General features: G+C 37.9%; 1 protein-coding gene across 3 annotated transcripts in view; it reads left to right on the top strand.

Annotated features, from left to right (window-relative positions):
- Window positions 1-918: 918 nt before the first annotated feature.
- LOC125780460 (macrophage mannose receptor 1-like) overlaps window positions 919-23661 on the top strand; it is a 34517-nt gene continuing 11774 nt past the window's right edge. Inside the window, exons 1-23 of one of the 3 annotated variants that reach the window (XM_049482822.1) lie at window positions 919-1149; window positions 1674-2060; window positions 2309-2488; window positions 2614-2772; window positions 4517-4630; window positions 6060-6197; window positions 6298-6477; window positions 7703-7860; window positions 10570-10686; window positions 10831-10946; window positions 12230-12381; window positions 13229-13428; window positions 16278-16393; window positions 16483-16555; window positions 16674-16833; window positions 17580-17618; window positions 17716-17882; window positions 17992-18059; window positions 18153-18253; window positions 19226-19368; window positions 19553-19655; window positions 20967-21118; window positions 23069-23170. In XM_049482822.1, the coding sequence (XP_049338779.1) occupies window positions 1083-1149; window positions 1674-2060; window positions 2309-2488; window positions 2614-2772; window positions 4517-4630; window positions 6060-6197; window positions 6298-6477; window positions 7703-7860; window positions 10570-10686; window positions 10831-10946; window positions 12230-12381; window positions 13229-13428; window positions 16278-16393; window positions 16483-16555; window positions 16674-16833; window positions 17580-17618; window positions 17716-17882; window positions 17992-18059; window positions 18153-18253; window positions 19226-19368; window positions 19553-19655; window positions 20967-21118; window positions 23069-23170 (3192 nt within the window). In that variant the 5' untranslated portion in view covers window positions 919-1082. The remainder of the gene's footprint in view (window positions 1150-1673; window positions 2061-2308; window positions 2489-2613; window positions 2773-4516; window positions 4631-6059; window positions 6198-6297; window positions 6478-7702; window positions 7861-10569; window positions 10687-10830; window positions 10947-12229; window positions 12382-13228; window positions 13429-16277; window positions 16394-16482; window positions 16556-16673; window positions 16834-17579; window positions 17619-17715; window positions 17883-17991; window positions 18060-18152; window positions 18254-19225; window positions 19369-19552; window positions 19656-20966; window positions 21119-23068; window positions 23171-23661) is intronic. The other 2 variants (XM_049482821.1, XM_049482823.1) reach the window with 2 other exon arrangements.

The following is a 23661-nucleotide window of genomic DNA, read 5'->3' as shown; positions in this document are numbered from 1 at the left end:
ACTCTAGGTTAGTTCAAATTCGCCAAACGAACGTGCTTGTCCTGCAGCAGCTGTATCCATGGCCCATTTTTCCTGCTTTTCCGGTTATTTTGAGAGGGTGCTGACTGCAGCCTGCAGGAAGGCGGAGTTGGATGTCCGGTGCGTCCAGTCCCGCTCACTTTGTCAGCATCATGTCTTAGCCCCGCCTCTGAACGGAAGTAAACAATGTACAGGGCAGTTAGCGGACTTTAAATATAACGTGCCGCGTCCTTCGACTTAAATACTGTGTATACACTACAAGCTTGCGAGACTGACGAGGCGTGGCGTGGACAAAGTGGGTGGGACTGGACGCGCGGGACGTCCAACTCCGCCTTCCTGCAGGCTGCAGTCAGTAGTAGTTGGTTATTTTTCTTCTTCTGCTGCCGTTGTTGAAGAATGCCTGCTCAGCTTCCTGTAATTTGTCCTTTCACACTGCAGGCGAACCGGACCATGGTTCAGAAGATCCGTGGTTTGCGGCCTCTTTCACACCTGCTACTTTGGTTCGGACCAAACTGAAAAGTCCAAAAATCCGGACCAAACGAGGCAGGTGTGAAAGCACCCTAAGTATTTATGTCTGTCATTATCAGTACAAGCTAGCACTACGGGATGTAAATAAGCTTCTTGTGCACTTTTAAAGTTATTAATGCCTCGTTTTACATGTCAGGGCTCTCTGGATTCTACTAGGGAGGTGTGAAGCTACTTTGAGCCTGCATAATGGTGTATAAAGTGATTTATTCAAAATATTTACAATTTTTAGCTTGGTATGGTCTCCTGAACATTACCTATGCTTACCACCTCTCAGTGCACAAAAATGACTTTATTACTCATAAAAAAAGCTGAGCTGCTGAAAATCTGCAAACAGCTGATTATAATTCCTGTTAAGTGCTATGATAAACTACTATCGTTTCTTCCCTGAAGTGTTGAAATAAGCTTGTCATCAATTTGAAAGGACATGCATGTGACAGGATACTATGGTGTGGGTTTTATACGTGGGCACTCCTTTATAAAAGCAGATCAGGGAGTCTGAATTTACACTTTCAGTTTGATCAAGTGGCATCTTCACAATGGTTAAAATAATCATCATCACCATTGTGCTTTTCTTTAAGATGTCATACACCTTTGCTCAGTCAGGTATGTAGTTTTTTTTATAATTACAGTTCTAAAAAAAGTGTTATTTCTAAGAGTACTTAATCTCTAAAATGCAAAACCCTGAATTAACCAATTATCACAGTTTACATCACAGCAACTGAATTATGAAGGACATAAGCAACATATGTGGATTTTTACGTTAGCCTCTTCAGCGCCTTAGAACTTCTCCAGTAGTATAAAGGTTGGGCACTCTGATAGTTTTCATGATTTTTCTTTATAAATCTTTGGTTCTTCAGATCAACAATTTCAGTTAAATATAAGGTGCCCAAATGTATGGACCTGCATAATTATGTTTAAAGAATTATTTCACACTTTCTGTAAATACTATAAACTTTATTTTACTTCTTAAATATCACTGTGTTCGTCTGCTATATGATATGTTAGCATGTAGTTCGTGATCATTAAGGGGTTAAATAGGCTAGGAGTTAGTACTAAAATACCTGCAGGATATTTTGTATATCTTGTATTTAATTTGATGGTGTTTTGTTTCTGATGTTTCTACACAGATGGGACCTTTTTGATCTACAATGCTTATAAAAACCGATGCTTAGGACACAGCCTGCAGTGGCTGGATGTGTGTGACCCTCATAGTGTGAGACAACAGTTCCGCTGGACATCAGAGAACCGCATCTTCAATGTTGTCCAGAAGAAATGCCTCGGCACAGGGAGCAAAAAAGAGGGAAATACTCTGCAGTGGTACAACTGTGACGGTAACAATGATCTTATGAAGTGGGAGTGCCGCACCAACTCATTATTTGCCCTGATGAACGAGACTCTGTACTTGTCTGCTCAGGACAATTCTAATTCACTAGTACTGTCCATAGACCCAGGAGAGAAGGGCAAGTGGACTCTTCATGGAACAACGGAAAGCGTTTGCTCTCGGCCGTATGAAGGTATTTGGTTTCACACCATTTCTTGAGTATAAGCTGCAGTGTTGGCTGCAGTGCTTGCCCAACATTTACTTGAATTCTAAAGAAAGTAGTATAATACAGTGATGCACTTTAGTCTGAACAAAGAAAAATAAATGGCGTGGGCATACTACTACTACTTTATTAAAGCTGGGTAGCTTTGGGTATTCTTCCTATCTTATTGGAAGAGCAATCTAAATGCAGCAGTGACAATCTTTCAACTGTTTTCACAGAAATGTACACACTTCAAGGGAATTCCTTTGGACGTCCATGTCAATTCCCATTTCGTTACAAAAACAACTGGTATGCAGACTGCACAAAAGAAGATTCAGCAAAGAAGCGTCTATGGTGTGCAATTGAAAGTGTATATGAAGTTAATGAGCTCTGGGGTTATTGCCCAACACGTGAAAAGGGTAAATTTTTGTCCTGTAAAAAAAACACTATATAACTCTTCCATATTTGTAAATAATGGAATCTAATCTACAATGATAAGTATAGATTACGATTGACTAGTGATTTTTTTTTATTATTATTTTAGCTGGTGATGATTCCTGGAAGAAGAACCCTCAAACAAACGTTTATTACCAGGTGAATGACCAATCTGCACTGACCTGGGATCAGGCCAGGAAGAGCTGCCAGCAACAGGGAGGAGACCTGTTAAGCATCACTGAGCCCCACGAGCAGACCTTCATATCAGGTATGACTCCTGAAATAAACATCACATCATTTTACACGGATGACAGTTTTAATGAAACATATACATACAGTAAAATACGGAGCCCCTGAAGGGACATGCTGTATTATTTTAACATAAAAAGTGGTATTAATACCACATAACACCACTTAGTATAATCACTCTGTACCTGACTTCACAGACTGCTCCGTTGTGCTGTGCATCCTGTTATCAAAATCATATTTATTTAGCTGCCACTTGTGATCTTATGTAGGCTGCTTTTGCAAAGCTCTAGCTAGCTAACCTAACACTAGCTAAATTTGATCAGCTTAAAGGCTTGCATTGTTCTCTGTACAATATATGGTAGGCTTGGGTGAAAGTAGCTGCTGTGTGTTTGTGTGAGTGTGTGTTCCCACACAAGCCTTTTCTGTGCATCCTTAGCTCTGGGCTTATAGCTACCTAGCTAAAACATTCCCTACTGAAATACATTAGTTAATATTAGCTAACCTAGCCAATGTTAGATTAAACATTCCCCACATAAATAAAGTAGTTAATATTATGTAACCTAGCTAAAGTTAGCTAAAAGATTCCCCACTATAGTTAACATTAACTATCCAAGCTAATGTTAGCCTAAACATTCCCCACTGAAATAAAATAGTTAGTATTAGCTAACCTAGCTAGCGTTAGTTAAAATATTCTCGACTGAAATAAAGTAGTTAATATTATCTAACCTAAATAATGTTAGCTAAAAAGTTTCACACTGAAATAAAGTAACGTTAGTTAACATTAGCTAACCTAGCCAACCTTAGATTAAACATTCCCCACTGAAATAAAGTAGTTTATATTATCTAACCTAGCTAACGTTAGCTAAAACATTCCCCACTGAAATAAAGTAGTTTATATTATCTAACCTACCTAACGTTAGCTAAAACATTCCCCACTAAAATAAAGTAGTTAAAAGTAGCTAACTTAGCTAATGTTAGCTAAAACATTCCCCACTGAAATAAAGTAGTTTATATTATCTAACTTAGCTAAAGTTAGCTAAAACATTCCCCACTGAAATAAAGTAGTTAACATAAGCTAACCTAGCTAAAGTTAGCTAAAACATTCTCCACTGAAATAAAGTAGTTTATATTATCTAACCTAGCTAATGTTAGCTAAAACATTCCCCATTGAAATAAAGTAGTTAACACTATGTTAACATAGTCTGTGCTATAGCTAATGTTAACATAGTGTGTTAGCTAGTTAACATTAGCTAACATAGCTAAAGTTAGCTAAAACATTCTCCACTGAAATAAAGTAGTTTATATTATCTAACTTAGCTAAAGTTAGCTAAAACATTCCCCACTGAAATAAAGTAGTTAACATAAGCTAACCTAGCTAAAGTTAGCTAAAACATTCCCCATTGAAATAAAGTAGTTAACACTATGTTAACATAGTCTGTGCTAGTTACATAGCTAATGTTAACATAGTGTGTTAGCTAGTTAACATTAGCTAACATAGCTAAAGTTAGCTAAAACATTCCCCACTGAAATAAAGTAGTTAACATTAGCTAACATAGCTAACTAGCTAGCTAAGAACATTATTTCACTGTGAAACATGAAATAAGCATCAGATAATGGTAGCTATTTTTTACGTAATAAATAAATACACCATGTCCCAGGGGCTCCATAGTAAAATGCTATTGTAAAAGATTATAAAAATTATTGTTTTTTTAATGCAAATAAATTTTAAAGCAAATACTCAGTAGGTCCTATTATTTGCCTAGGGTTGATTCAGCAGACCGGGTCAGTCTTGTGGACAGGGCTGAACAGTTTGGATTCATCCAGGGGATGGCACTGGGTCAATGGACAACCTTTACGTTACCTGAAATGGATGAGTGGTAAGTTGGATCTGAGGTTAATGTTCACATTAATTCTTTCTTCATACATCTCACCTCAATATGTCCAATTTGTTTTAGTATATTTTTCTTTTGGGATGTCCCAACAAGGTCATTTTACTCCCTAAACCAACACAAGTCTCTTTTTTGCTGTGTATCAAAACTAAGTTTGAAACTTTTCAACCAAACTTATTGTGTTTACCTACGGTGACCAGACGTCCTCTTTTTCCTTAACATGTCATACTTTTGAGACCTAAAAAAATGTCCGAGGGGAATTTCAAAATCGTCCGGGATATTGTTTGACTGCCTCAAACATAATGCATGTACAGTGCATTGTGATTAGAATTGTCACTCCGTTCCATTCTACTCCATTCTAGGTTTCTCTGAATTGCAATTTAGTCACGCCCTTCTCCTCAAATCTATCTACTTTGCATTGTGTGTGTGTGTAGAAGAAAGCGTGGGCTTGCCAGTCTACAATTAAGCGAAAGCACGTGTGTCTGCCGGTTCTACACCCTCTTTCTGCGTGGTACGTTCAGTGTTAAGCACATATGTTAAAGAAAGGAGAGGCAGTATGGAGAAACAGAAGCGGCAAAAAGGGAAGAAACTCACTGTGGCTGCTACAAAATCACAGACATGTTCATTGCTGTAGCCTCCGCTCTGTCCTCCGTAGGTGAAGACCGGGACAGCAGGTTTGTGACGGAGAAAACGATCGACAGACGCAGCGGAAAAGTGTAGCACGTAAGCAGGTAGTAACGTTAGTAAAATTAGGATAACAAAGGGACTTTGAGGTGATAGAGGTAACTTTAGCTCTATTACATAAGAATGATGAGCAATGGCTAATAAAATAGCAAACGGTCAAGACTGAGAAGTGTTGGATGAGCAGCAACTGTATATTTTAGGCTACATCATAGTATTTTAGATAATTAGGTTTAAGATGTGTTGAATAGGCTGCATAGTTTGAGTTTGTAGCCTCTATGCTGTGGATCAGCATGTTTTAAAAAGCACTAAAACAAGTGAAATAACAGATTTTAAAACTGATAAATGATCAGTCAACTTAAAAGGTAAGAGTAAAACAGTGTCAAATGCTTTTAAGACATAGTTGCATTGCATTAATTCATAAAGCAGCCCTGTTTGTAGCCTGATACAAATACATGATATAGCTGTTTAAAGGAGAAAGCACCTTTAACCTGAAGAATTAGAATTGAACTGTTATATCAGAGAAAATAAAGTGGCAAATAAAGGTACCAACGACCTGCAGGTGCACATTAAAAGCATGACCCCTGACAATGTCACCCAATATTGTGTGTTACATTTGCATCATGTCTTTATTTAAGTGAAAAACGAAAGTGTTTGTATAACTGTATGTATCCTGACCATAAATTACTGACTACTGTATTTTTTTGTATGTATGTGTATGTTTTCCTGGGAAAAGGACAACCATCTTCTCTACCAGGCCACAGCTGTGGAGTGCTAAGTCAGCTTTATGGCTCTGAATGGTCCACTGCTGTTTGCTCTGAGAAGCATGGATATATCTGCCAAAGAGGCCTCATTACCCCCACTGTTCCACCAGGTAATCATTTTTTTCTCTTCAAAAACATCCTTAGTTTAACTCATTCTTTTCATGTATCTTTATTTGTATTAAACTATGTTTGGTGTCCACTGCTGTACAGTTGTGCACACAGGTTCTTGCTACAGTCCGTGGATCCCTTACTCAGGACACTGCTACTTACTCAGTCGCACAAAGAAAACATGGCTGGAGGCAAAAGATGCCTGTCGACGTGAGGGTGGAGATTTGCTGAGCATCCTTAATGTAGAAGAACAAAGCTTCACCATCTCACAACTGGGATACGGTGAGTTTCAGTGTGAATACTCAACAGTAAACCTTAGTCAAGGTAGGATATGAGAAAGCTAACACAGGCAATAGAAAACGCTTTGTAGAGTGAAAAACCAACAATACGCTGTGAGGACTGAATGAAGTGAGGGTGTTAATATAGGAGGTAGAACAGGTGTAATAAATAGTCTGGTGATTGACTTCCTAGTAATGCCGGTGTCATGGGTATATGTTGAGTAAAATTAACATTGTTGTTTTATTTTATAAACTACAAACAACATTTTCCCCAAATTTCAAATAAAAATATTTTCATTTAGAGCATTTATTTGCAGAAAATGAGAAATGGCTGAAATAACAAAAAAGATGCAGAGCTTTCAAACTTTAAAAAATGAAAAGAAAACAAGTTCATATTCATAAAGTTTTAAGAGTTCCGAAATTAATATTTGGTAAAATAACCCTGGTTTTTATTTAACAGTTTTCATGCATTTTGGCTTGTTCTTCTCCACCAGTCTTACACACTGCTTTTGGATAATTTTATGCCACTCCTGGTGCAAAAATTCAAGCAGTTCAGTTGGTTGAATGGCTTGTGATCATGCATCTTCCACTTGATTATATTCCAGAGGTTTTTTAATTCGGTAAAATCAAAGAAACTCATCATTTTCAAGTGGTCTTTTTTCCAGAGCTGTATGTGGAATGAGCAGCAAAGCTGAGTATGTGGGTTGTGCACATTAAAAAATTACGAAATCTTCTGTGCCATTGCCAAACAACTTATTTTGCTGTTGCTATTCACACTTGATATGTAATTCAGACTTCATCTCACAACTTTAACAAATAAAAAAAAAACCCTGGTAACATCTTGGTATCAGATATCACAGAACCCCTTCAGAGTTCTTTTTTTTCAATTTTCAGTTTTTTTCTGACACTCTTATCTGACATAGCTTATAAGGTTCTTCCTATTACAGAGGTGGGCCAATGTAGTGTTAGGAGTCTTGCCCAAGGACTCTTATTGATGTAACACAGCTTAGTTACCCAGACCAGGAATTGTACCCCAGTCTCCCACAAAATGTGGAAGCTCACTGGTGGTGTTATCCACTGCACCACACGGACCAAACAATCATAGAGAGATGGCTTTAATGGAAATAAGTTATGGTGCATGTGGTATAATGTATGCTTTTGAATTAAGAAAAGTTAACAAAATTTGTTTGTTTTAAGCAAATAATTGTTATTTTCTCCAATGTACACAGCAAAGGAAGACGAGCTGTGGATTGGTTTTAATGACCTTAAGACTTCGATGCTGTTTGAGTGGAGTGATCACTCTAATGTCCCGTATGCCTTGTGGGACGTGAATGAGCCGAGCCACGATTCTGCTCTTAAAGAAGACTGTGTGATATTGAAAGGAGAGGTAACAAAACATTTCTCAACTTTATCAGACTTAAAAATAGGAAACGCTAATCCAGCAAGCTACCTACAGAGTTATCTGCTTTTTTTAGTTTAGAAACGAATTTTTAATCAGAAACCAGATAAAAATAAAATTGCATGTTTCAAACCGTAATTGAACTGCAAATGGCTGCAGTACTCAAAATCTTTATTAGCTTGAAGAGGGATCAGAATAGTTTGCATCTAATAATCTTCCATCTTGAAGGTTCTTCTCGTCTTTGTTGTTCTGTAAACACAAACTGACAACAACTTGACCAGCACTGGATACTGTGCAAAATACGATAAAGACCTGAGACATATATAATTTCAGCATTGTAATCGCAATATGGTCATGCACATTTCATTTTATGTATTTTTTTTTTTTTATAAATTAGCTGGATTTGTGTTTAGCTGCTTGATGTAAATGAAAAATACTTGACAGTTATGCATTGTATACATACAGGAATATCCACCCAATATAATACATAGTTTGTGAGGTAAAAATCCTTTATTTTTAATATTGTAATATACAGTGTCTTGCAAAAGTATTCAAACCCTTTGAACTTTTCACATTTTGTCTTAAAAAAGTCACTTAATTATTTAATAGAGTCCAGCTGTATGTATTTTAGTCTCAGTATAAATACACCTGTTCTGTGAAGGCTTGTGAAGGTTTGTTAGAGAACACTAGTGAACAAACAGCATCATGAAGACCACCAGACAGTTTAAAGATAAAGTTGTGGAGAAGTTTAAAGCAGGAGTAAGTTATAAAAATATATTCCAAGCTTTGAGCCTCCCAATTAGCATGCTTCAATCCATCATCCAACAATGCAAAAAGGATTTTACAACTGCAAACTGACCCAGAACATGGCCGTCCACCCGAACTGACAGATCGAGCAAGGAGAGCACTGATCAGCAGTGTTGGGAGTAACGGCGTTAAAACTAACTTTTTTTCAGTAACGAGTAATCTAAATAATTACTATGACTGTAACTATAACACCGTTACCATTTCCGACACCTCGTTACTGCACGTAACTTTAGCCGCTCTATGAACTTTTTTTGTTTGTTTTAACTTTGCCCTGGTTAACCACTCCTCTTTCCGGTGAACTTGAGCTTCTGGAGTGGTGAAGTGAGGCACAATTGTGACGATTTGCGTGCTCTAATTAATTCAGTGATTGCCGAAAAACGAACTGAAATTACTGATAGAATACCCTCATTTTTAGTGTTTAATTTATTTATAAGCGCTGTTGTACAGCGGAGTTGTACAGCGGGCGGTGTTGTGCCGAGCGTGCGGCACCTCGTGGTCCGTTAGTTCTTGTGTAAAGCGCTCGCGCTATAGCCGCAAAATACGACAGAAAACACGGAGAAACTGCAGAACTATGTATGGGATTACAATATGAGTGCCAGGCAGATGAAAGAGAAACAGGAGATCACGTTGCTCTGGGCACACGTGAACGCCTCCGCGTTTGACTTGCAGCATTGTGTGTAGCTGTTCTTAAAAACCATTTAAATTAAATAATAGTTCTATGCTTCTATGTTACAGTGTTAATTAACATAATTCTGATTATAGTCTGCTTATTCAATCAGCCCGAAAACAGACAGTTTATGGGGCAGATCGGGACGGGCTCTGGCTCATAATGACAGTTCATGGTTCGGGCTCGGGCAGAACTTGCACGGGCTCCGGCTGGGTCGGGTCGGATTTTTTGGGCCGATCTAAGCTCTATTCTCTTTTGGTGAAGCTTTTATATTAATACCATTTTAACGGTCATTAGATTGTTGTTTTTGTCCATTATTTTGTTTTGTTTATATATACATATTTCCTTTGAGTGTGGCTTGGTTTGTTTAATTTCATCCCCTGACGCGTTTTTCCGTTTTTTTTCCGTTTTTTTCAGTATTACAAGTTTTAGTAATTTTCTTTGGTTGTGTGGAGAATTTCGTTTTATTTTTTTGAAATTCGTTAGATTATATTTTTGTCAACATTTTGGGTTTATTTTCGTTTGTTATTTTTCTAATAATAATAGTAAATGCATAATTGATTTCCTTTTTTTTTGACGGGCGAATAATAAAAAGTAACGCGATAGTTACTTTTACTGGTAACTAATTACTTTTATAGTGGAGTAACTCCATTAGTAACTCAGTTACTTTTTTGGAGAAGTAACTAGTAACTATAACTAATTACTTTTTCAAAGTAACGTGCCCAACACTGCTGATCAGAGAAGCAGTTGAGAGGCACATGGTCACTCTGGAGGAGCTGCAGAAATCCACAGCTCAGGTGGAAGAATATGTTCACAGGAAACTGGCGGGTAGTACCCTCCCCAAATCTGGCCTTAACGAAAGAGTAGCAAAAAGAAAACCATTTGTAAAAGAAAGACATAAGCAGGGCTGTTTACAGTTCACCACAATTTTGACACAGCAAACATGTGTAAGAAGGTTCTGTGGTCAGATACATCATTTTCGTTACACTTCACAAAGACAGGCTCTTTAAGTGTTGGTCTGTCACTTAAAATCTTAATCAAATATATTTAAGTTTGCGGTTGTAAGGTGATAAAATGTGAAAGTATGAATACTTATGCAAATAATTGTATATTGCAGAATTAAAAATATATATATATTGCAATTGCAGCTCTACTTAAAAGGGAAAATTCAGTAAACAGAGGATGAGCAGGTAAACACACACTTTTATCTATTCCTTTATTAGGAGGGAAAATGGGCCGACCAGAACTGTCAGCAAAAGTATGGATACATCTGCAAGAAAAAATCCCATCTAAAGCCATCCACTAATGACACTGTTGTTTCCAGTCCTGGTTGCAAACCTGTAAGTATTTATCTAAAATAATTTTCTCAGTTACAGAACAAATTACCTGTGGTGAATGAATTTTAAAACACTGATAAACATATGGACATATTTTTGTATGCACAGTTCTGTAATAAGCTGTCTCTTATTTCCTGTCTGTTTAAGGGTTGGGTCAGGTACGGCTACTACTGCTATCTAGCTGGATCAGAGACTAAGAGCTTTGATGAAGCCAAACAGATGTGTGAGAAAACTGGATCATATTTGGCAGACATTACAAACAGGTCAGAAATGAGTACTAAAATAGAATTGTATTAAGAAATTGGCCTCACATTAACTACTTGAGTTCTCACTGAAAATTGTATTATTCTGTAAAAACATTACATTCTCATAACATAAGAAAATAAATTTAAATAATTTAAAGTTTAGAATTATAATAATCAAACATTATATAATGTACTGTACAGCTGGGACAATTCGTCAACAAAATCAATGTTATTTGCATAGTTGCAAAACACTAGGATTTAGGCTCTTGCTCATGAATATTCAAACATGCAAACATATCACTTCGGATTGGCTAACAGCACTGCAACACCAGGAGGCAGCGAGACGGAAGCAGTTAAAATGTTTTAAAATAAAGACATTTTTACATTGATTACAGACTTTGCAATGTCATATGTTACTTTACAACATGTGTAATGTCCAGCTAAGTGCAGTTCAGCCACTGACCTAGTCTTAGAGTCTCTGTAAAACGCCAAATCCTCCGGAGATCCTACGTAAATCAAGTTACTTACACTCAGAGGTGGGTAGTCCAGGATTAGAAAATAAAAAAATCCACCCCAGGAACTGTCTTAAACATCTACCTTCCTAGCTCAGAATATTAGTTTCTTAGCTGTGAATTACTGGACAAAGCATATAACACTGCAAATAACACAGGAACAAATTGCCATGCTGTTCCTAGCACTGGTAGCTCCTATCTGATGAGACGTGTCTGCTTAAGTGCTGCCTGTGGGCGAACACTGCAAAATACATATTCAATTTGACATTTATTTTAAATTCTGGGCCACTATGTGGTATTCAAATCTGATCCATATCCAATTCACTGCAATGCGACTCTGTCTGAACAGCCAGATCGGAATTCACAAAACTTTTAAGTAAGTATAGTGGAAAATGAGAGTAAGCAGATGGTAAAATGTGCTTTGAGGGCTTTGAGAACGCCGTTCAGAAAGAGGTCAGATAGTGTAAAAAGCTTAAACTCAATCTCAGATTTGGTAAAAAAAAAAAAATCTGTTTTGAGACACTTTTACCTGCTGTGTAAATGTAGTCTTAGATTTCTTGGATTTCTCAGTGTGGGGGAATTTTGAACAAAGACCCAACAATGTGGTGCCCTGTAAAAAGCATTTTTAAATCTTTAGCATAAATAGTCATTTAATTTTCTGGAAATAAATAGTCATGAGGTACAAAACATTAAACACAGTAGATCAGAAAATATAAGCTAATATATATATATATATATATATATATATTAGAATACTTCTTATTATTTGTACATTTCTGTTAATTTCAGAATTGAAAATGCATTCCTGGTGAGTCTAATTGGAGCACGACCAGAGAAGCATTTTTGGGTTGGATTGTCCAATCAGAAGGATAAACACACGTTTGAATGGACTAACACCAAGGCCAAGGTTTCATTCACACATTTCAATGCTGGAATGCCAGGTAAATGCAAATTTGTTACCCTTTACTCATGCATAGGTGTTTATAAGCTTATAAATATTGATTAAGATAAAATCTTCATTATTTATTTAATAAAGAATAACACAATATACTAGAGAAAACAAACAAATTAATTTGACAATTTTTTTCATGACAGTGTTAAAAAGTAGTAAATACATTAATAAAACAGAAGAAAGTAGTAATTGAAAATAGTGACATACATTTAAAGATGTAGAAATCTGCAAACAAGAATGTGGTGACTAGAAATAAACACTGATGTAAAATCTGTGCAAAATCTCAGACATTTTACACAACTTAGATATCCTATCCTGATACATATATCACAAAAGAGAATTTAAGAAGTCTCCACCATTAGGAGGTGCCCTTGATCTACCTGGTATCTCTTATGGCTCACATTGGGGAACATTATTTGCTTGGATGCACTTTCAAGTTCAAAGCAATTATATTAAAGTCTAAAAAACTGTTTTATAAGAGGCCTTCACACTTTGTCAGATTACCCATCCTAAACTGGTAAAAGAAAGGTGCTACAAAGTGATCTTTAAGTGATGAGAAGCCAGAGGAAGCAGTAAAGGACCACTGAAGGACTGCTCATTTTTACAAAAACATGTAAAACAGAACTATGATCCAGTTTTACCCACCATAACACTGTAACATGATTAAGTTATAGGTCACTGTGGGTAAGCTTGTCAAATGTCACACAAGTAAATTTAAATTCACTGTACGTTTACGTAAATGTAAAGTTCCTTTCCTTTTTTGTCTTCCATATATTGCACCTCTTCCCTATTTATCAGAAAACTGTAACTCAGGTTTATACATTTCTACAAAACAGGTGGGAAACAAGGCTGTGTTGCCATTACCACCGGAATGCTTGCTGGGCTGTGGGATGTGCTAAGTTGCACTAATGCAGAGAAATACATCTGCAAGCAGAAAGCTGAGGGGGTGATCACAACTGCGGCCCCCCCGACTACTCCTGCTCCCAGCTGCCCTTCTGAATGGAATCCAGTACCAAACAGAGATCTGTGCTACAAGGTATAATATATATTACATTATATTACATTTAAGGGACGATTTAATCACTTTTATTAAAAGAACCTTACTAATAATGATGTACATTAGCATTGAAAAGACATAGAAGTCCAAGGAAAAATAAATTTGACAAGAAAAAAATGAGAAATGGCTGAAATAACAAAAAAGATGCAGAGCTTTCAGAGCTCAAATAATGCAATAAAAGTTTGAATAGTTCAGAAATCAATTTTTGGTGGAATAACCCTGATTTTAAATCACGGTTTTCATGCATCTTGGCATGTTCTCCTCCACCAGTCTTACACACTGCTTTTGGATACCTTTACGCCACTCCTGGTAAAAAAAAAATCAAGCAGTTCAGCTTAGTTTGATGGCTGTGATCATCCATCAGTTTTCAATTTGGTAAAATCAAAGAAACTCATAATAAGTAGTCTATTAATTGTCTCCAGAGCTATATATACAGTGGTGTAAAAAAGTGTTTTCCCCTTCCTGATTTTCTGATTTTTGGCATGTTTGTCACACTTAAATATTTCGGAACATCAAACCAATTTAAATATTAGTCAAAGACAACACAGGTACCCCTTCCAGACTAATAGATCTTATTTACCTTCTTTCTCAATTGTTGCTGAATTCCTTTGGATCTCGGCATGATCTGTAGCTTTTAAGGATCTTTTGGTGGACTTCACTTTGTCAGGCAGGTTCTATTTAAGTGATGTCTTGATTAAGAACAGGTGTGGCAATAATCAGGCCTGGGTGTGGCTAGAGACAGTGTACTCAGGCATCAGAAACCACAGTGATGGTATGTTTTAACAAGGGGGCAATCACTTTTTCACACAGTGCCATATAGGTTTGGATTTTTTTTTTCTCCCTTAATAATATTAACCTTCATTTAAAAATAGCATTTTGTGTTTACCTGTGTTGTCTTTGATCCAAAACATTTAAGTGTGACAAAGATGCAAGAAATCAGGAAGGGGGCAATTTTTTTTCACAACACTATATATATATATACACTGCTCAAAAAAATAAAGGGAACACTCAAATAACACAATATAACTCCAAGTAAATCAAACTTCTGTGAAATTAAACTGTCCACTTAGGAAGCAACACTGTTTGACAATCAATTTCACCTGCTGTTGTGCAAATGGAATAGACAACAGGTGGAAATTATTGGCAATTAGCAAGACACACTCAATAAAGGAGTGGTTCTGCAGGTGGGGACCACAGACCACGTCTCAGAACCTATGCTGTCTGGCTGATGTTTTGGTCAGTTTTGAATGTTGGTGGTGCTTTCACACTCGTGGTAGCATGAGACGGACTCTACAACCCACACAAGTGGCTCAGGTAGTGCAGCTCATCCAGGATGGCACATCAATGCGAGCTGTGGCAAGAAGGTTTGCTGTGTCTGTCAGCGTAGTGTCTAGAGGCTGGAGGCGCTACCAGGAGACAGGCCAGTACACCAGGAGACGCGGAGGAGGCCGTAGGAGGGCAACAACCGAGCAGCAGGACCGCTACCTCCGCCTTTGTGCAAGAAGGAACAGGAGGAGCACTGCCAGAGCCCTGCAAAATGACCTCCAGCAGGCCACAAATGTGCATGTGTCTGCACAAACGGTTAGAAACCGACTCCATGAGGATGGTATGAGGGCCCGACGTCCACAGATGGGGGTTGTGCTCACAGCCCAACACCGTGCAGGATGCTTGGCATTTGCCAGAGAACACCAGGATTGGCAAATTCGCCACTGGCGCCTTGTGCTCTTCACAGATGAAAGCAGGTTCACACTGAGCACATGACAGACGTGACAGAGTCTGGAGACGCCGTGGAGAGCGGTCTGCTGCCTGCAACATCCTTCAGCATGACCGGTTTGGCAGTGGGTCAGTAATGGTGTGGGGTGGCATTTCTTTGGAGGGCCGCACAGCCCTCCATGTGCTCACCAGAGGTAGCCTGACTGCCATTAGGTACCGAGATGAGATCCTCAGACCCCTTGTGAGACCATATGCTGGTGCGGTTGGCCCTGGGTTCCTCCTAATGCAGGACAATGCTAGACCTCATGTGGCTGGAGTGTGTCAGCAGTTCCTGCAAGATGAAGGCATTGAAGCTATGGACTGGCCCGCCCGTTCCCCAGACCTGAATCCGATTGAGCACATCTGGGACATCATGTCTCGCTCCATCCACCAACGTCACGTTGCACCACAGACTGTCCAGAAGTTGGCGGATGCTTTAGTCCAGGTCTGGGAGGAGATCCCTCAGGAGACCATCCGCCACCTCATCAGGAGCATGCCCAGGCGTTGTAGGGAGGTCATACAGGCACGTGGAGGCCACACACAATACTGAGCCTCATTTTGACTTGTTTTAAGGACATTACATTAAAGTTGGATCAGCCTGTAGTGTGTTTTTTCACTTTAATTTTGTGTGTGGCTCCAAATCCAGGCCTCCATTGGTTAATACATTTTATTTCCATTGATGATTTTTGTGTGATTTTGTTGTCAGCACATTCAACTTTGTACAGAACAAAGTATTCAATGATAATATTTCATTCATTCAGATCTAGGATGTGTTATTTGAGTGTTCCCTTTATTTTTTTGAGCAGTGTATATATATATATATATATATATATATATATATATATATATATATATATATATATATAGAGAGAGAGATAGAGAGAGAGAGAGAGAGAGAGAGAGAGCTAAGTTATTTAAGTTTGACCTCTACTTCTGCCTTAATCTGACCCGCCCCCGCCCAACATACTGATTTATTTTCTGTCTGATTGATTGAACGGCGCACTCTTACAGCAGTAACACTCCGGTTCAGACTTCCAGCTCTGACCCGGTTTTCTGTTTTATTCTCCCTGTTTAAGCTGTTTATAGTAGATCGAAGCAAGGAGAAGACGTGGTCTGAGGCTCTGGCCTACTGCCGGGAGGTTGGGGGTGATCTGCTCAGCATCCACAGTGCTCATGACATACAAATAACCAGGTTGTGAAATAGTTACTTTCAGTCACACATTAAGCTGGACAGTTATTGTAGTTATTTAAAAAAGCTCAACTGGCCTGTTTTATTTTTAGAGTTAGGACTGCATGGATTGGCTACAGCATCCAGGACCCCTCTGCTGGGTACACATGGAGTGACGGTTCCTCTGTGAGTCCAGTTTGGATTTTAATAGTTCCCCATTGTTTATTCATTCATATGAAAGGAAGTAAATACGCTTATGTGAGCACTGCAGTGAATAATTCGTTTTTAATTTCTTCTCTTTCAGTCATCCTATCAAGCTTGGATGGAGGGGGAACCAAACAATTTCAACAATGTGGAAAAATGTGCCACAGTAAATTCACGGTATTCATGGTATAGAGGAACGCCTGAATGGAATGATGTGCATTGTGAAGACAAATATGACTGGTTTTGTGAGATTCGAAAAGGTAGAGTAAGCAAAGATGCAAAAACGAATGACCCAACACAACACAAAATTAAGCACTGATTTCCACCAATTTTTATATGTAAACTGTTAAAAAACGACTGTTTTTAAAAATTAAATCAGATTATATTTCGCTTTTTACGAATTATGTTGTTGCAAAGCAGCTTAACAGAAATGTGATAGAAGAAAAGATTATCAGAAAAAAAACATTGAACAAGCAAGGTAGAGCCCCCAGAGAGGAACTGAGGCAAAGAAAATATCCCTCAGAGCTGGAGGAGAAAGAAACCTTGGGAGAAAACAAGACTCATGTTCTACACATGTCCTATCAATGCTAATATATAAGGCGGGACCCATTCTCTTTTGGTCTGACAACTTATGCTGTAAAGGAATGTTAAAAATTCATTATACCTACACATATGTCTAATATCTTTAAGTGAATAGCTGCAGCAGCAGTGGGAGCAGATATAAAATTCCTATGTAGAGTTCATGTAAACATTGATCAGTAATCAGTAGTGAATCAGTAGTGAGCAACTAGTCCTGGAGCAGCTGATCTGTGGTGGCATCTCAGCATCTCAGTTTACCACAATTCTCCTTGTCCTCATGTCCAGAATCAATTTAGGTGCTAGGTTGATACTCTCTGTTGATATTACTCTGAGCGCCCATGTGCAGATACTGGACTATAACTATGGTTGAGTAACAGGTCTGGATTAGATATGGTGCTCTAGATAAATGCTCTTTTTCTCCCTTTAGGCGTCACACCAAAGCAAGTGGAAATTACAGAGACTAAGAGTAAGCCTTTTACACAACAATCAGTAAGACTGTTTAATACACTTATTTTTATTCTAATTTATTCAACATCAATCCTTCTCTCTCTTTGCTCTGGTAGATTATAACAGAACAGAAGATGGCTGGATCATATATAAGGACAATCATTATTATATCAGTTCTTTTAGATACGAGTCCATGGAAGGTGGACGGAAATTCTGTAAGAGCAAGCATGGTGATCTTGTGGTGATTAATGATGAGGAAGAGAGGGTTTTTCTGTGGCATCAGGTAAGACAGTTGATACAGTAAACCTTTATATGGCTGTTTCAAATGAAGTTTATTGTTGCCTGTTTATGTGGTTCAAATGACATTATTGTATGATTTTTGTGATTTGTAGATACGTAACGCTTATTCAGGTAGAACTTATTATATTGGAATGACAATTGATATGGATAAGTCTTTAAGGTAAGTGTATTTAAAAGCATAGTAAACACATTACCGTAAAATTGACTTTTAAACATATGATTAAAGAGGTTAAATTGTTGTTCTTTCTGCAAGCTGGATGGATGACTCTCCGATAGTATTCCAGGCATGGGCACAAAATCAGCCGGCTTTTGCAAACAATGATGAGAACTGTGTAGGGATGACCAATTCTCAAGGTCAGTATATAAGTCATTATATTACAAACACATTATATTAGAAACACACTCACTTTAGCATCTTGTAATATGACGTATTTAACCAACACTAGTCTGGATCACCTTATTAATATCAAATACTTTTTGCCCTGATAACCCAGCTGCACACAGACCACTGAGTATATTTTTATACGAGATATAAGAAGAGATAGTATCATATTTGTTGATATAGACTTTACCAGTGAGCTCCATCAACACTATTAAACAGCAGCAGCGTGAAGCTTCACCACCGAAATAAACAGTAATCTTTAGAGCAGACATGCCAATCTAACCTGAATTGACCAATCAGCTCTTTTACATGGGTATGAGAATAGACCTGACACCATTTAAGCCCAGATTTATAGAAAATGAATAAGTAAAACTCAAGCTACTCTTTTTATTTACTTATTTACTTCCTTTTTTAATTACTTTATATGATTTTTTTCCAAAAGCGCACTGCATTTTCTATGGACTAGAGACCTGCAGGACTTTGTGACTAACTTGTGGTTGGGGGGAGGGAGTGGTGTTGGGTACAGTTTTGTTTCATGCTGCACTCGTAACTCACTCATTTATGAAGTAACATGCCTAAATCTGTAAAGTTGTGTTATAACACGATTGCTTCGATTGCGGTCTTGCTTCCTTACACCACAAATGCATTGCCAATATAATTAGCTTTTTAAAAGGATGCCGAGGCGGCAGCATGCTGTGTTTGCTTGCAATTGTGTTCCATACCCTGGGTGTGGAAAAAGGAAGTGGGTTCAGATATGAATTTGAAATTTTGCCAATAACTGCATTTATGGACAGTTCAGCATTCAAGGTGAAACTGTTTTAGAATAATCTGACATAAAATAAGTGTTTTAAGCCTGTTAATTAAAAATGTATGAGAATGATATGATATGAAATGATATGAGCATTGAATTTGTAACCCAACTAATACATCACTGCACTCTCCAGGTCTTTGGGAAAGTATGAATTGTGGGGATGACGCACGGGTTATCTGCAAACGAAGTGGGCCTGCTCCAATCAATGCTACTGTTGCCCCTACTGTGCCCCCCACTGGAGGCTGTGCTCCTGAATGGGTGAAAATTCAGGACAAGGTAAAAAAAAAACTTTCACATTACGGCTCTAAATGCATGCTACTTATTTACTTATGGAAATTACAGCTTACAGTCCTTGTTCTTGGTTTCTGTGATTTAAATCCATTAAAACTAGCACAGTTTGCTCAAAACGTCCCTTATCCTATGCTTGTCACATATAATGCCTTTGGTCATTTATTTGTAGTGTTACAAACTAAATCTGGAGAAGAAAAACTGGACTGATGCCAGATCATCCTGCATACGGGTTGGAGGAAATCTAGCATCTGTATCTAATTCCTTCCAACAAGGTCAGAGAACTACTAATGTTTTTCTAATCTAGATTTTAGGAGTCATCGCATATATATTCTCACACTGATTTTTACAGTTTAAACGGTTCATAATATTAAATAGCTTATAACGCACGTGTGTTCTTGCTGGAGATAATTACAACTGAATAAATCTTTCAAATGCAAATATACAAAAATACAAATCTCATCTCACTGATTTTAAAGCAAGACTTTTCTCTTTGGTGTTTTGCATCTCTTGTGCCTCATTTTGGATTGTTGGGTTATAAAGAGTTTTCCAATAAGTTAAGCTCTTGTTTATATTTTTACTTTAAATACAACATTTTTAAATGTGCACTGATAATCATAAACTTAACCCAAATACAACCAAAACAAAAATATAGATACTATGCAATGTTGTTTAAATTATTTATTTGTTACATAAAATGACCTTTAGTCTGAAAATGAGAAATAAAAAAACTAAATCTCTGATTTATAAAAGCTTGTTAGAAAACTAAATACAGATGCAACTTAAAAAAAGAATATCATTGAAAAGTTACTTTTTTTGTAATTAATTTAAAAATGTGAAACTCATATATTATATACATGTATTTTGCACATTTATTATTATACATTAGAGTGATCTATTTCAAGCATTTATTTATTTTATTGTTTATGATTAAAGCTTACAGCCAATGAAAACCCAAAAATCAGTTTCTCAGAAAATTACAATAAAGCTGGCAGTGTGGGCAGTGTGCCAAGTCCTGCTGGAAAATATAATCAACATCTCCATAAACGTTGTCAGCAGAGGAAAGCATGAAGTGCTTTACGATTTTCAATATTTTCTGGGAAAACACTGCACTGACTTTGGACTACATATAACACAGTGGATCAACACCAGCAGATGATATGACTTTCCAAACCAGGCACGTGCAGAGGGAGGGGCGTCGGGCCCTTGAGCACCTGCCCGTTTGGATGTTAGTGCCTTTACTGCCCCAAAGTGCCCTTTTATTAAATGTATTTACCGTTCTCCGACAGAACTCCCCCTCAACCTGCCCGTTCTCAACTAAAATATCCGACAGTGCAGTCTTACAGCACTTCATGCTTCCCTTTGCTGACAACTTGGCACACTGCCCACACTGCCAAAAGTACCAATTGGTCTTACCTATTATTAGATATGATGATAGTCCGACCATGGCTTAAGGATATATTCTCTAACTGGGCCATAAAGAATTCTTATTAAATACCCCTGTTCTTGGGACACTTATATTCTACCGCATATTGATTGGCAAATCAGTTGTTTATCATGCCATATTCTCTCCTTTTTGTTTCCAGACTTTTTAACCTCAAAGATGGCAAATGAGGATGACATCCCAGATTTATGGCTTGGGTTGAATAGTTTGGTGTCCGGAAGATTTAGATGGACTGATGGAAGTTCTGTCACTTTCACAGGCTGGTCCAAAGATGAACCAAACAGATATTTCCGGGTAAGTTTAACATTCCTTTTTTAATTAGTGTGTTAACATATATTAATGTTACTTGCAAGTTATGTAGACACACATTTTAACATGTTAAGAATATGCCCTCACTTCCTTATTTATTAGAAACACTTCCAGTTACTGGAAAGCCAACTGAGAAAAACTGATCTCATTATATTATCGTGTTCATAAAAACACAGTTTGAAAGAAGTTTGCATAAACATGCAGCCATTAGAAAATGGGTAAATGCTTAAAGTGTGCCATTCCTTACACAATTAGAACACCTTTAACTGCCTGAATTGGCAGGTAGGGTCTATGGATTCATGGTGTTGGTGCAAAAGTTTGGCTGTCCAGTTCTGCTAAGCCTGTATCTAATGCAGCCCCAGTTTTCTGTTCATAGAATCTGTCATTCTGTTGTAGCCCATCTGCCTTTAGCTGGGACATGTTGTGCATTCAAAGAGGGGTAACTGAGTTACTGTAGCCGTTCTGAAGACATTCGTGCAGCTGGAATCTGTCTGGCCATTCTCACAGCAACAGCAGTTGATGGAGTGTAGAAACATCTGAAGATCACAGTAAAATATCAGCGGTTATAGTAATAATCAAACCAGCCTGATACACTGGAATCATACTGTTTTATATAATTGATGTGAATATTACCTGAAGCCGCATTAGCTGACCATTAGCTGTATATGCATTATTTTATTAATTGCACTGCTGCCCCATAAATGAATAGATTGCTCAGTGAGTGTATGGGGCATTGCAAAAGTATTCATAACCCTTAAACTTTTCCATATTTTGTCACATAACAACCACAAACATAAATGTATGTCATTGGAATTTAATGTGAAAGACCAACACAAAGTGGTATACAATTGTGAAGTGAAAAGAAAATGATGCATGATTCAAAACATTTTTGTTTTGCAAATAAAAGACTGAAAGATGCAAAAAAAAGTGAAAAAGTATTAAGCCCCCCTGAGTCAATACTTTGCGGAACTACCTTTTGTTGCAACTACAGCTGAACGTAGGGTATGTCTTCACCAGGCTTTGCACATCTAGTGACTGAAATTTTTGGAATATGTTTTGTTTTAAACCATTCCATTGTAGCCCTAGCTTTATCTTTAGGGTCGTTGTCCTGTTGGAAGGTGAACAGTTAGTTCCGACCTCACAATCTGATTGGTTGAGAATTGTTCTAGCTGAGCTGATATATGTGATAACATCACGGGCTTCTCACACTAAACTTGTCTCACTCCGCCGACGCGTTGCCGAATAACAGTGTATACACACAGGATACCCGCAGAAGCGTTAGCTTAGCACAGGCTAGCGCTCAGCCGCGGCTCTGGCTCGCCTTTTGTGAAAAAAAGGGAAAGAAAATCGCTCGGTTCCTGTTGTCTGAAAGCCAGAATGCTAACTAGCCAGGCTAGGCTAAGCTAAGTTAATGCTGAGCTAAAGCAAGCTATGCTAAACTAACCACAGTCCAGCCAGCTAGCTAAAACCAACACCACCCAGCAAAACAAGCAGAAATGCTCAAAAAATGTGCAGCTTTCACCTGAAGACGACTCCACAAAGCAGGAGAGGAGAGTATTAGCGTTATTCAGCTGCAGAAAGCTGTGTAACCCCACCCATACCCATAGGTTTCAATGGCAAAACAGACAACTTTCAATCACGTTTTTTTCTAATATACTCTTATTTAAATGCAACAGCTAGTGTAACCTCTGCGTATATTGTCAAATTTTTATATCCTCACAGAATTCGTTTTTTAAAACGTTATTCAGCTCTATTCAAAAAAGGCGTGGTTATGGTAAAAGGTCTACTTATGGGCGGGGCCAATAACAGACCGTCAGCTCCGCTCCGCCCCGCTCTGCAGTCTGTGACCGCGAGGCAGCCCTCAGGGGCGGGGTTATTCAAATGAGTAGGTTGCTATCAACAGTCTTTCTCCCTCCTCTGGTCTCTACTGCGCAGAATCGGGTGTCAGGATCGCCAACATGGCGGAAGATTTCGGCTTCATTTTCATTGAATGAATGGGAATGGAGACACGACGACGATCTTTTTTTACAGTCTCTGGTATGAACCATACACCGTTTTGTAGTTAAGTTTCAGTTCTGGGACAGTTGTTGTGGAACTACTTTTTGGTGGAAGGCACAGTTCATATTAAAGCATATTCAAACTGAATTTCTTAAAGTTCTTTGATTTATTTTCTTAATAAATTTAGTAAAAAAAACTGTTCTATAAAACCAATAGAACACTCGAGGTCATGTGTTATCACGAATAACATCATGGCTGTATATAACACACTCCCTCTCGTGTTCTATTGCTTAAATATCTAAATCAGAGAACATACACACACACGACCGGAGGGGGAAACGTTTTGCAAACGGAGTGAGTTTTTTAGCTTCCCAGTTCAGAAACAACACGGAGGATCACAGGTCAACATTACCCAATGTAATCTAAGTGAAAGACAATAATAAAAATAATAGCCTTACTTTTTTATACTAATCACCAGAAACATTTCATAGTAGTGTTTTGTGTAGGTTAGCTAGTCATAACTTATAAAT

The sequence above is a fragment of the Astyanax mexicanus genome, chromosome 8, assembly GCF_023375975.1.
Source record: "Astyanax mexicanus isolate ESR-SI-001 chromosome 8, AstMex3_surface, whole genome shotgun sequence".
Lineage (NCBI taxonomy): Eukaryota > Metazoa > Chordata > Actinopteri > Characiformes > Acestrorhamphidae > Astyanax > Astyanax mexicanus.
Note: the sequence above shows the minus strand (reverse complement) of the source record. Positions and strands in the feature narration are given on the sequence as shown.